The sequence below is a fragment of the Anneissia japonica genome, unplaced genomic scaffold (genome assembly GCF_011630105.1).
Source record: "Anneissia japonica isolate Jap-2015-1 unplaced genomic scaffold, ASM1163010v1 scaffold287856_len476331_cov182, whole genome shotgun sequence".
In the NCBI taxonomy this organism is placed as follows: domain Eukaryota; kingdom Metazoa; phylum Echinodermata; class Crinoidea; order Comatulida; family Comatulidae; genus Anneissia; species Anneissia japonica.
In genome coordinates, this window is record NW_022719207.1 from 453,437 (window position 1) to 467,268 (window position 13,832).

Genomic DNA, 13,832 nt, shown 5'->3' on the forward strand with positions numbered 1-13,832 from the left:
GCCGAGGGGGGGGGGGGGGGGGGCCGGCCCCCCCACCTAAATCCGCCCCTGGTCTATCATAATAATCTCTTGTTGACATTTTTTTTGCAAATAGCTTTCCGACAAGTGAGATACCTCTATAGTTGTTAGTCTATTCTTGAACCCTTGTTCTTGTAAAGAGTTATGATCTTTGAGTTCAGTAGGTTTTGTGGAATTTTTTGCGGGTTATATCTCCACCACTGTAACAACAGATCATATACAGAGACGATTTGCATTGTTTTATGACTGCTGCCGGAACAAGGTCATCCCCCGGAGATATATCTTCACTATTAAAGTGTCTTTTTGAAGATCTTCTTGGTTGTGTTTTCATCTAGTTTTAACTTTTTATCTGTACTTTATCTGGTCTATGTACCGTAACGGAGTCGAATTATGACCTCTGTTGTAGTATTTACATTCCGTCATTTTTCATCCATGCTTAATTAAATGAAGTTGTCTCTTATTGGTGTCCGGTGTGAGGGTGTGTCGGTGCTTTTGCGACACACGATCATAAATTTAATAATTTACTTTTTTTTATAGCCATGTCCGCCCAGGGGCTCCGTATCAAACCCACTAAAAAATTCATAATACAGTTTTGATTATAGTAATATCAACAAAGGGCAAAATAATATTAACAGTAACACTAATAAAACTAATAGCAAACAATAAGAAAAAAAGAATTACAGTGACTACAAAAACGCACTGCATTATATTAATTGAAACGCAAATATAGGCCTAATAGAAAGAGCATTATAAAATAAACAATTGCGGAAATAATTGCAAAATCAGCAATAATATTAACATCGGGGAACATATCAATAATATAGTCCCAAAAGATGAAACGTAATGGATAGGGATAAAGAAGGCGAAGAAATAAGTAGGGATGCTTTAATTTACTCCAATAGACATTTAAAAGCATTTTTTTAAGTGCGAATTTAAAGCTGATATTGGGGGTGAATTTTGAGGGTTTTTTTTTTTTTTTCATTAAGGGATTTCCAGAGGCTTGGACCAGAATATTTATTTGATTGGCGTGGCTAATAGATTAGATTTTCAATTTGTAGAGAGAGAGATGAAGTAGTCTTCAGCTTGATGTGTGTTGAGGGGGCAAATCCAGGATTTTTGAAATGGGAGGAAGCGCTAGGCCTAGGGGAAGGGGGCGCGTTATTTTTTGCTCATACAATTAAGGCAGAAATTATATAGGGCGCTATTTAAAGACATTTACGTGAACTGATTACATGAGTTTGCATGCTTGACTTCTCTTTCGCGAGTAGCGAAAGCAGTGGTCACTGCTTGTGGATGAAAGCGTATGAAAGCTATGGCGTATTTAGTAGGGTAGGCTGAAATTTCTGGTAGTCGGTCTATAGTAATAATGTCGACACAATAATAAATAATGAACTAATGTCAGAATAATATCCCTATGCACTGTTTACGTACAGCATGGTCTTTAAAAGTATAAAAAGCAGCGTTGAGTCTGATCAGCTATTTCAGTAGTACTAGTAGTAAACATACATACTAAACTGCTATATGTAGTAGGTCTACTGATGGTTCTGAAGGAAACGTTTAACAATTCTCGGACACATTAAGACAACTCTATGTATTGTTTTAATGTTGATTTTTATATACAATATGAATAAAAGTAATAGGCCTAAAATTATATACCAAGCATATTATTATAAACATTAATTTTACCACAAAATGATGATATTCTATACACTGCATATATGACGCAATAAAGTCTGTCTAAAATTACTTTCATAAAATCCATATTTAAATCTAGTAATCCTGTTTGAAAAATTCTGGATCCGCCAATGATTAAAGCTATACTAATATATGGAATTACACACATTACTACTATAATTTGGTGGAAATACTGAATGATATTATATTAGTAATTTGTAAAAGTATATACAAAACATTAAATAACATTAAATAACATTAAATATAAATATACTATATATCTAAATATTTGGATTTGGAGACAATTAAACTGTTTCAGAATTCATAATTATTTACAAACATACGTCAATCAAGGTGATAATTAAAGTTAAAGATATTGTTGTCAATTAATTAAAACCACACAAAATTATTTAACACCACATTGTATGTCAATTAAGGAAAAAAGCCAATTAAAACAAATTTTGTTTTCTTCTTCGATGTCTCTAGATATGTACACCTTCATCACTTCAATGTTGATTACAACTATTTGAAATTGTTAGTAGAACCACCCCCACCCCCACCCCTACCCACCTCAACAAAAATCTCTAGCTTTGTTTAATTTTACATATAATTTAGATACAGGTACTACATTTTTACTTTCATTATTTAAACAATAAACATCTTGCTGTTTTATCATTGTACCTTACTGCTAGATTTTAACTGTGAGTGTACCACTCTGTGTGGAAAGCTTAATTGTCTTCTTGGCACCACTTTCCTTTCCACTGACATCTTCCCCATCTTTCTTCTGGTTGTGGTAATCAATAATTTCTTCAATGGTAGCAGTACCCTGGATAAAAATACAAGTGAAAGCAAATCAACACCATTATCATTTTAGATAAAGCTACCTTGTTTTAAAGTTCCATCTTTTTAAAAGTTGTTTGAAAATCTACTTGTGACCCAATGCAACAGACTGGCTACCCTCATGGGTTGAGACCCATAGTATGAAAAGCCTGGACTTCATTCACCAATGTAGAGTGAGACTTTGTCAGGCTTTTTACACGAATAATCACATGGTGCTCTAATTAAAGAACACTGCAGGACCTATCCAATTAAGTGGACAATACAGTACTGTAATAAATTAAACTACAGCTAGGTCTCCATGAAATTAAATACCCTTCCTGCAATTAAAGACTACTTTTCTTTGGTCCCATTTGATTTCCTATTAGCTGTTCCTGCCAATTAAAGACTCCCTCCATCTATTACAGACCACAGACCATGGTTTTGGTGGACCCAAATGAAAATTCCCTCCAATTAAATGCCACTATAAAATAGTGATGTTAATGCTTAAAACATAAAAATATTGGCCAATGCACATCATAAGATGGTTTTGTGTGTGTTTTGTGTATATTTAGTATTATGATAATGTAGTGGTGGTGTTAGTAATATTTTAATGGAAAGTTGCTTAGAACAAGCACACGAATTGATATCTGCATTTCAAGGAAATCCTTAAGAATAAATTCAACTGCATGCTGTGCCTCCATTCTATAACAATTTATTATTTCTTAATTTCTAACTTAACAGAAGAGAATATTTTTTTTTGTTGAGAATATAAGTTTAAAATTGTTTTACTGATTCTCCCTAATAATAAATTATAATGTAGTAAGTCTATCACTAGACTGGTTAAACACTGACATTTCTGATCATTACTGATGAAATTACTATATAATAATATGTCCAATGGTAAAATAATGTAAGAGGCCTAAATTACATGAGAAGTAATGTCTGATGAAAATTTACTTTCAATTCCTTTGTTATCGACAATTCTACCAGTAGACTAAAAATTACTCCACAAAGAACGGTTCTTTGGCATTTTCGGCAGAGTAGTGATTCTGTTGGGACGGCAAAAAGAATGGTTCTTTTTTGTGGGCACTGTTTCAACTGTCACACAAAAAAAAAAACGGTTCTTTCTTGTCAGTAGAAACAGGCTCTTTGACACTCATGGATACTTTTGGCGGAAAACTGAACATTTTTTCTTTAAACAGTGACTAGTTTTTAGAAAATAATGATTTTAGTGAAGATGTGTATACTTGCTCAATAATGAATACTGATTGTGTTAAGTCATAAACTTAAATGTATCATACATGATACTATAAACTATATATAGTTTTGGCAGACCCCAAAAGTTTCCCTTCGAATAAAGAATACATTACAATAAGGGCTTGACTTTAATGCAGTTTTTAAAAAATAATGATGAGGGTATGAATTAAAATAATACACAACATAAGATGATGTTTTGTGTACACCTACAGGGCTCTATTGAATAGGCCCATACTGATAGATAGTAGGCTAAGGATGATGTTGTTAGTAGTATTGTAATGGCAAATTGGGTATCAGAACGAGTGCAGGACTTGATGTGTCACTACCCAGAATCAATAACAGCATACAATAACTGTAAATCTATTAAAAAAGCACTTGGAATAAAACAGAACGAGATCTGAAAACTGGAGCAGAACGAAATCTGAAAACTGGGTCCCTAAATACAAGTGGTGCATTGATACTCAGATTACACGGTGTATTAACACATAGGAAAATTCCTAAAAAGGACTAACTTTCGAAGGCTCATGTTCGATAACCACTAATGAAAATACATTCATTTTATCAATGCCTGTAAATAATAATTACGTCATTATGCTCATGCTCAAAAGATCAGCGTAAGCATAGCCTGTAAATTATGCTTATGCCTCAGTGCAAAAACAGTGTACCATTACAATGATAGTATAAAATATTTACCCATGCATAGAAGACAGCAGCGCCAGCGCTGACATCCCTAACGGTCTCCAGATCAAATTCGTCCAGGATGGCCTTGCTCCTCTCTGCGATACCAGTGTCACTTGTTTCCAGCTTAAACTCCATGACACGCCGCTTAAGTCCATCTTTACCAGTCTTACCGATCAATGCTTGCATACCTTTCCAATCCTAAGTAGAAGTTAGCATGACTTGCAGTAAGTTAATGGCTTTGCACTATATATACCGTAAAACCTAGGGCTTCTTTTTCTTTGCAAACTTTTGATGGGATTCTTTTGGTGATGGGCTTCTTTTGGTGATGGGCTTTTCTTCGAGGATACTTTTGGAAAGTAAAAAGGGGGACATTATTTTGAAAATTAATGCTGTAAATTTTGGGAATTACCAATAAAACAATAAATAGGGCCATTGTAACATCAATCTGTATCATGGAGTGTTTCAATCGGCATTAAATTACTTAAATCAAGAGTGCTTTTAATTTATTTTGTTGCTTTGTAATTCATGTACAGTGTATGTACTGTCCTATCTTGAAAAAACACATCATGCTTATCTTGAAAAGAAGACCTGAGTTTCTTATCAAGATGGGCTTCTTTTCCAGGCTACTTTTGCAAACTAAAGAGGGCGCTTCAATTCAAGATGTGCTTCTATTCTTCTAGATTAAGCTCATTGAGCTTCTATTCAAGGTTTTAAAGTATTAATTTATTACTGGTAAAATTTTCTGTCGATTTAAAATGAAAATTTGAATGGGAGAATGCCTAGCAGTCATGTTCTTGAGTATCCCACGCATAAAAAATAAATGTTATACAAATGTAGCTGTCTGTAAAATTTCCTGTCGATTTATAATCAGGCGGGTACTGGGGAGGGACAACTTTGTTTCCAACTTCACAACAAGACACCCAGATAACAGCCTTTATGAAGAAAGCCTACCTAAAGATGGGCATGAGACCAGCTAACTTTGACTTTGAAGACGGGAAGACTCGTGTGTTAAACTGAGTATAATATGCACACAAAGTTTACAGAAGGTGTAGCACCTAGGCCCTATGTATAGTAATTTTTAGCATATTAGCACTAATTATTGCAATATAATAATAATAAGAACAGGAAACAAAGAGGAAAGAAATTTGGAGCAGCTTAAATGTCTGAAAAAAATAAAAAAGAGTAATGCAAACTGAACAGGGTTTATCCTACAAAGATGATAATAAACAGAAACTAATAGTGTAATGGGTAATGTAGTGGGTAATGCAAACTAAACTGGTTTGTTTCCTACAATGGTGCAGTGATCATGTCTAAAATGCTTTTAGAATTGTGCAGAATAATTTCATGAAACCAGGAATTTGTTGCTAAGGAGCACACTCAAGTCCAAGACTATGTGAAAAATCTAATTAACAATCTAACAGAATTAGGTCCTCAGATACATGATCAAATTTCTCAAATTAATGAAAAAAAAAACAAAACAACTTACCTGTTATATAAATGAAATGAAACAAAAATGAAGCAAAATTTAGTTGAAAATGAATTAAGCAACAGCTTACCCCCACAAACAAAAAAATAATTGGCACATATCTATGTCTGGGTACTAAGGGACAGTCTGGATGTAGAGGCTATTGCTTTTGAGATGTGGAAGTCTATTGGTTGGTTGGTAGAATTGAAACAGAGCAACATCAAACTTTAGCAATGTTGTATTACAGTAGCAGCATTTTTTTAATATTAAATTTTGTTTTGATTCTACTTGTAAGTAATTCATGAAGAAATTAAAACTAAATTTTAAAACAAAATAAGGTATGGGAAAGTATGTTATTTTGGGGAGTTAAAATACTAAAATCAAAATGCATTTTGATCATATTCTGTAATCTAAATTATATTCAATTTCAAAGTTTAAAGGATATTGTTAAAAAGCATAGGAGAAATCAACCAGTCAAAATCAAATACCTCATAAAGAAAATTGTTTCCAGTACACTGTGCGTCATAATAATCATTTTTTACTGAATCACAGTAATTTATTACAGGGACTTTTTATGTTGGGAATTGTTATAAAAATGTTGAAATATTGAAAATTACATACAACCAGTACTATAAAAGAATGACAAAGAATTGCAAATAAAAAATAAATATGGAGAATGGGATCAATAATATTATAACAATAACAACTACAATGGGATTAATAATATGTGGCAAAGACAAGCCAAACCAGTCACTCGTCGCAAAAATCGATTTTGAGTTATTAATACAGTGTTAGATAGTAAAATAATAGCTATAAAATGGTAAAAAAATCATTCAAATCGGATATTTCTTTATGAAGTTGCAAGCGTTTAAGCACACAGCTGTTTAAAGAATAATATATGAGAAATCAGCCTTCAAAGTTTATGATTTCAGACAATTCTCATGCAGAAATTATCTTAAAATCCTTAAAAAGTGTTGTTTTAACATTGAAAATTGGGGAAATAACAGCATAGGATGGTGTGTAGATATATAAAGGTTAGTTTAGTGCAATAAAATAGATTTGTAAAAATTTGACATTCCAGCATGCTTTGGCCATTTTCTCTGAAACACAATTTGCGACTAGTGACTGGTTTGGCTTATCTTTGCCACATGTTATAACAATAACAACTACAATATAGCAGTAGCAACTCCAACTAAATTAGTATTGTCTTTGATTGTATATAGACTTTCCACATCCCCAGCCTCTCTCTGACTGTCACTTGTAGCTACGAGATGATGTCTACACCTTGTCATGGTATGCCATGATATGTTAATGAACAATAGCAACCTTAATTCTGTTGACAGCAAGTTTTGGGACACTGCTTCCAACTACTATTTACAATGCATGCATTTGAAGATATTTTCCTATAATAATTTTGTATATTTATTCATTATTTGCTGGTGTTAGTAGTTTTCGAAAAAGTTTCATGCTTCATGATGCAATCTGTTGTCTGTTGATGTTCATTATTGATAAGACTTATAAAGTGCACATATCCACTGCAGTCATTAGTGTTAAAGCAATATTATTTTGCTTGCTTTATCTCACTACGGTAATTTCATTTCAAATTTTCCAAATATTTTTTTTAAAATACATGCATTGTACAGTAAATTATTTTTCTAGAACATGGAAATGAAAGCATTTTGTTAAAAAAAAGTATTTTAATTTAAAAAATGAATATTCATTAATATTTGCAAAATGAATGAACATGCAAATGAAGATCGTATTAATTAACAATGGTGCCATTGCATTGAGTGATATGAAGTGTGAACATGCTCTATCCTGACCTTCGGCAAAGGTCAATCCCTGTTACTGTAGTGACAACATCACTGAGAATGTGTTAAAACATCTACAGAGCTACATAAAAGTATTTTATAGAATACCTGTACTAAACCGATGACAGATTTTTTTTAATTTGAAAAAAAAAAAAAAAAAACTGGAGAAAGAGGAATATTAATATCCCCAGTTCAAATAAAGTCACTGAAGACACTGGCAGACCAAAGCCCAAGGTGATGGACACATAATTTAAACCCAAGAACTTAGTGAAGACCAGAGCTACTGATGGTATTATAACAACCAGACCCCTGTGAGGGACGAGGTTCCTGTATGTAGTGTTTCGTGACAAAATTATTGGCTTCTCCTTGCCAGTGAAGGTTCTGTCTCCTCCAGGGGCATGACTTTGCTTTAGAGCTCAAAATATATATTTTTAAATTCTTAATTCAGGTAGACTAACCTCAGGGACTTTTTAATATCCTCTAACCTTGTTGTTTGGTACATTCTTTTAGAGTCCAATTATTGTTTGAAGAGGTCAGGCACATCCAAGTCATTGCAAATAATAATAATAATAATAATAATAATAATAATAATAATAAATATTGTGCTAGTGAATATAAAGTAGTTAAAATTAATGATCAAGATTGATTGTTAAGAATTAATAAGAATAAAAAATAGGGAAAAAGCACAAGTTTTGTGTTATTAGAAGCATGTATTCCTCAGTGATATTATCACAGTAACAGACATTGATAACCTTTGACCATCATAAAGGTCGTCGCCACCTAGGTGGTACCTTTAAGGTTTTTTCCTTGTTGCCTAGCAACAGATATGTGCCAATCATCACTTGGTGGACAACCCGCGGAGGCTTGCTATAGCTACGGATCTCAGCCACAGTGCTCTGTTTCAAGTTGAGGATCTCGTCGCGTAAACGCTTCAGTCGCTTTAAGTTGATCAGCATCTTGTTGGCTCGGATCATCTCATGCGGGAGATCAGCTTCAAACGTGTTCTTCTTGACAAAGTTAATTGACTTCTCCAGGTCTTCCAAATTTCTTCGTTCCATAGCATCTTCCAAATCTTAAAGACAGAAAACATTACAAGATAGTTTTCTAAGAGTATTTTGTATTATAAGCATATTACTTTATGTTTCAATATGCTTTAGTTATAAATCCACACCATAAACTATTGAAAGATAAATATAGCCTTATTCAGAAATTATATCACTAGGTACTTTGAAATTGATTTTAAGATCAGTGTTAGTTATGTGATGCAAGCAACACTTTAAAGCTCAGTCAACATGGTCTGTGTGAATTTCCAAGGAAAGAATATTTTGCAATAGCTACTAAAAAAATAAATAAACAACAAATAATATTAGTCATTTATATAATTTTTCCTCTTTTAGGTCAGAGAGCATTTCCCCCTGGACATTGGATACATGGGAATTGAACTCCCTAAAATTTTCAGAAAATCACATAGAATTATTTAGCTGGTGGTCAGTAAAATCTAATTTTATTTTGTGGGGCATCCATGCAAATTAGAAAATCAATCCGATCAATCCATTTACATTTTACATTGGATCAAACACGTTCATGTCTTAGTATTTTTGTTGAACAATTATCTATTATTCAATTGTGTGCGAAATCTGTGTCGTGTTTTTTTTATTATTATTTATATTGCCTTGGCCTTTCACTTTTTACATTTTAAACCTTTCTTTATATATACTCGCTAATAATGTAGTTAAGTTTTGTTTTCTGGGGCTCCAGACTTTTGTCATGGTGATTTTGTTGCTTTTGGGGCCCCAAGACACTTGTGTGAATACTACTATTATGACGACAAAAAAATGGTTATTTAGATTTACCATTCCAAATGACATTGACTTCGTTGAGTAAAGTGTATTTACCATTTTACACAACCAAATTTTCACACGCTGTCAAAGCATCTGCTGGGGAATCAGTGTTTTGTTATTGTCTAACTGTCGTCTTCAACTGAGCACGAACAAAGAGTCAAGGGTCCCAAGTTTAATAGAGATCAAAAAGTCTCTTGCACTCCCACAAGCAAGATGAATTTCCGGATTGGCTACCAAGCAGGGGTGGATTTAGGGCAGGGCCAACCCCGACCCCTCTCCCTTTTGGAAGGTTACAAAAAAAGAAAAAAAAAAAAAAAAAAGAAAGAAAAAGAAAAAAAATTATCGCCCAAAAGGCCTCAGAGGTTATTTTCGGGCGTCTAGAACACAAAAATTTTGCAGAGCCCCGGACCGCATACGGTAGTAATATCTTGATCGGTCCCACTTTTGGCCCCCCCATTTCGGCTCGCTCTTGCCCCCACCCCCACTTTTTAACATCTCAGGATCCGCTTCTGCCACCAGTTTAGCTTACTGAGCTAAGCTGCTCTCATACAGTGTTTAGCCAAAGGACACAATAAATGTGTTACAAGATTTGAATGAAAAAATTTTGGCATTGGAAGGTAAGCTGCATAGAGACTTTTCGTATTTTGCACTACGAGTTTAAACCATTAAACTATGAATACGCCTTAAAAGCCACCCAGCTACCTTCACTAGTATTTCCTCCAATACTACTACAATCTAATCTTTTTCATTGAATAAATTTGACCATGATTATTGAACAGAGATTTCTCAAAACTGTCAGCTAAAATCTATATATTAATTCTACTAATTGCCCAGGTTCACCTATTTCCTCTTAAACCATTAGCAGAAATGTGCTCATTTCTCATACACTGAGGTTTCTATATGCCACGATCACATTCTGTTAGTTTTCAAGGCTGGATATTGCATAACAACGCAAAAAACAGCCGAAAATCAGTACATTTTTCGCCATGTTTTGCGTTTCGCTTATGTCACATAAATAAATCCCCTCTGTTAATCTGTACCGCAATCTTCAGATTTAAAAAATATCGCATCAACCCGTAAAAGAAACAGTCTGTTTCGCAGCTTCATTACGTCATCGAGCATGCCTCACGTCAACAAAATATATGAGCAGCATGTTCCTGAATCTGCTTTTAATGAATGGACGGTAGTGTAAATTTAGGGTCAAGCCAGCTCCACCAATCAACACCTCGAATTTACGTAAACAAAATGGATCAACAAGGGGCGAATCCAGTAAGTGGGGGGTGAGCAGATCAACAGGGGCAGATCCAGTTGGGGGGGGGGGGTGTTGAACACATGCCTTCCTGTTTTGCCGCTAAATTTTTGATATTTTGTCGGATCAACAGGGGTGGATCCACTAAGGGACGGGGATGTTTGGTTGGCACGTTCATCCCGGTTTTTCCACTAAATTTTTATAAGTTTTATGTGCATATTATATTAAGTGCTACTCACATCCACTCTAAAAATGTTGTGCCCCCACCCCCCGTTAGAAAAATTATGGATACGCCCTTCATCAAACTGGACATAAATTCCTCTCAAGGACTATCCAGCAAAGACACTCATCTACAGACATCCTTTAGAAAAATAGTAAAATTTCTAACCATAACATCAACAACGATTGCCTCTTCAACTCATTACATTCAACAATATACATCGCCACCTTTCCCCGCTCATTAAACGCCGTGCGGCTAGTGATTATTATGTTTATTAAATTCAATGTCTATTAACTTTACTGTATGTTTATTAATATCTAATTATACCCAACTTCCCCATTTATGAATTATTACTGTAAAACTATTGGTGATGGTGTCCGAAAAGAGAAAAAGAAATATCACTACTAGTCAATACCTGAACTGAGAAAAGTTGGTTTGGCCAAAACTGTTTTCAAGGTAAAAGTATGTACCTTGCTTTTATATTCTATGTAGCATTATGTGCCAATACAAGTACAAAAGTAATAAATTCATATCACTTGTAGCTAGACTGGACTTGAACTTACCATCCTTTGCCTTAAATAATTTGAGTATCTTCTCTGCCTTTGGTAGGTCTTTATCAGTGTCAGCTAGCTTAGCGTTCTTAAAATTTTCCACCGACTTCACCAGCATCTTCTTATCACGTTTCTTGATGGCAACCTTAAGCTCCCGACGAATTTTCTGGTTTCTCTCCTCTATAATGACAAGATAAACATTGATCTAAATAAACTTTGATGCATGTGCAGTCAAAAATTGTCTTGTAAACATTGTATCTATAATAAAAATGGAGAGGAGAGGGCAGTGTTGTAACATCAAGAGGTGACTTGAATTTGCTGTAGGAGTTACCAACTAAATGCAAGATTTGACTACGTAATATTAAGATCTTATGTTTAAATGAAAAGCCAAATTTCAACCTAGTATCAAGAATACTGCAAATTAATGTGGATGGCTCTCAAAATTTGGTAATTTTAATCGATTGGTTTCTACAACTGCTAACAACAGGGCACCTACAGGGGTGCATTCACCTTTACCAGGTTGCAAGTAGGTGGGCCTATAGAGCATAGACTTGATCCAGTTGGTGTGATATATGATACCATTGGTCTCTAAGAGATTAACATCCACTTTGAACGTATTTGCTTAGACATTCTAGAATTATAAACCGTGAGTATGCTTGATAGTACTCTATCGTAGAATTGGGCTGCATTCTCCAAGGAGTGATAGAAAGAAGTCATGTCTAATTAGTCGGCCATAATGTTAGTACTGAGACTTTCGATAGTCTATGCTCTACTGATTCTAGCAGGGGATATAGCAATCAACTCCGGCCCGGAAACGTGCAGACAAAAAGGAGCAGATAAAATTACCCTAAATAATATTATGGCACAGCTGAATAATATGAATATAAAATTGAACGTTAAAATTGATAAAATGTATGAAAACATAACACCATTAAATGTAAAGGTTGACAATGTATCATCGTGTATTGACTCACTCAATGAAAAGCTGGAAACACAAGAAGTCAAACCTGGTATTAAAATCACAAAATATGGAACTGAAACAACAAATAAATCAACTTGAAGCCCGTAGTAATCTCCTATTTTTTGACGTGAAGGAGAATAATGAATCATTGGAGATATGTGAGGCTAACGTTTGAGAGTGATAAAATGATCCAAGCCAAGGGATCTGGCCAAGGTCTGAGAGCAGATAGTACACATCATTCTAAAATTAAAAGTAAAAATGGTGACCTAAAGATTATGACTTGGAATGTGACAGGTTTTAAATCTAAGCTGGGATGTTAAAGCCTTGGGCTATGTAATTCATTTGACTAGTTGCATTTGTAGAAACATGGTTACCTGAGGATAGTAAAGTTAAAAATGCATTTCCTAATTATGAATGTTTTTTTTAAGCTTTCAACAAAAAAACAACAAAAAAAAATTAAAAGAGGTAGGCACTCCGTGGGAGTTACTGTCCTAATCTCTAAAGCATTATCAAAATACTTTAAAAGAATCTATGAAAGATGCTATGACATAGTTTTTATGTATCTTAAAAAAAAAAACAGCAACTATGATAGAAATGTTTTACTCGCCTTTGTTTATATTACATGTGAAAATTCCACAATTTATGATGACAATGAGTATGAACCCTGGAAACAACTAGAAGATGAGGTAGATTTTATTGAAAATGATACCAACATGTTTGTTCCCGGGTTGATGCATTGCCAAATTGATGATAATATGACATATCGTAGAGTATCTTCAAATAACATTTCTAATAATTTTGACCGAAGCCTAAATGAATTGTTTATTAGACTGTATTCTAAATGGCCACCAAAAAGGTGACACTAACAGAGAATTCACATTTATATCTCACCAAGGAACAAAGTGTAGTAGATTATGCAATTACATCATGTGAGTTATTCAAATATATTAATGAACTCACTGTCATACCATATCGATGTTGAATGCATGAAACGTGTAGGCTGCCGGCACCTTGACCCCTAACGAATCCGACCCTATGTCTCTTTTTGATAGGCTTACCTTCATAAGACTTCTACTAATGGATACTTTGTTCAAAACCAGAAATATTTTATTCGTGTAAAAAATGTTTTAATTGTCTAAACCAAACCAAAACATATACTATATGATCATTTGTTTTCATTTAAAATGTTGTGCAAATAAACATTCATATTATGTAATAGGCCTACACTATATTAAATCTATATACAACTATTAATTTTTCCTTTTTATTTCAATCGTAAACATAG

The 13,832-nt window shown here is 34.0% G+C and overlaps 1 protein-coding gene across 1 annotated transcript in view; it reads right to left on the reverse strand.

The window, feature by feature from the left end:
• Nucleotides 1-2,330: 2,330 nt before the first annotated feature.
• Nucleotides 2,331-13,832, reverse strand: part of LOC117110865 (calponin homology domain-containing protein DDB_G0272472-like) — a 24,296-nt gene continuing 12,794 nt past the window's right edge. The window contains exons 7-10 of the mRNA XM_033253698.1: nucleotides 11,599-11,766; nucleotides 8,517-8,797; nucleotides 4,462-4,647; nucleotides 2,331-2,518 (exon numbers count right to left, since the gene is read on the reverse strand). Of these exons, the coding sequence (XP_033109589.1) occupies nucleotides 2,381-2,518; nucleotides 4,462-4,647; nucleotides 8,517-8,797; nucleotides 11,599-11,766 (773 nt within the window). The 3' untranslated portion in view covers nucleotides 2,331-2,380. The remainder of the gene's footprint in view (nucleotides 2,519-4,461; nucleotides 4,648-8,516; nucleotides 8,798-11,598; nucleotides 11,767-13,832) is intronic.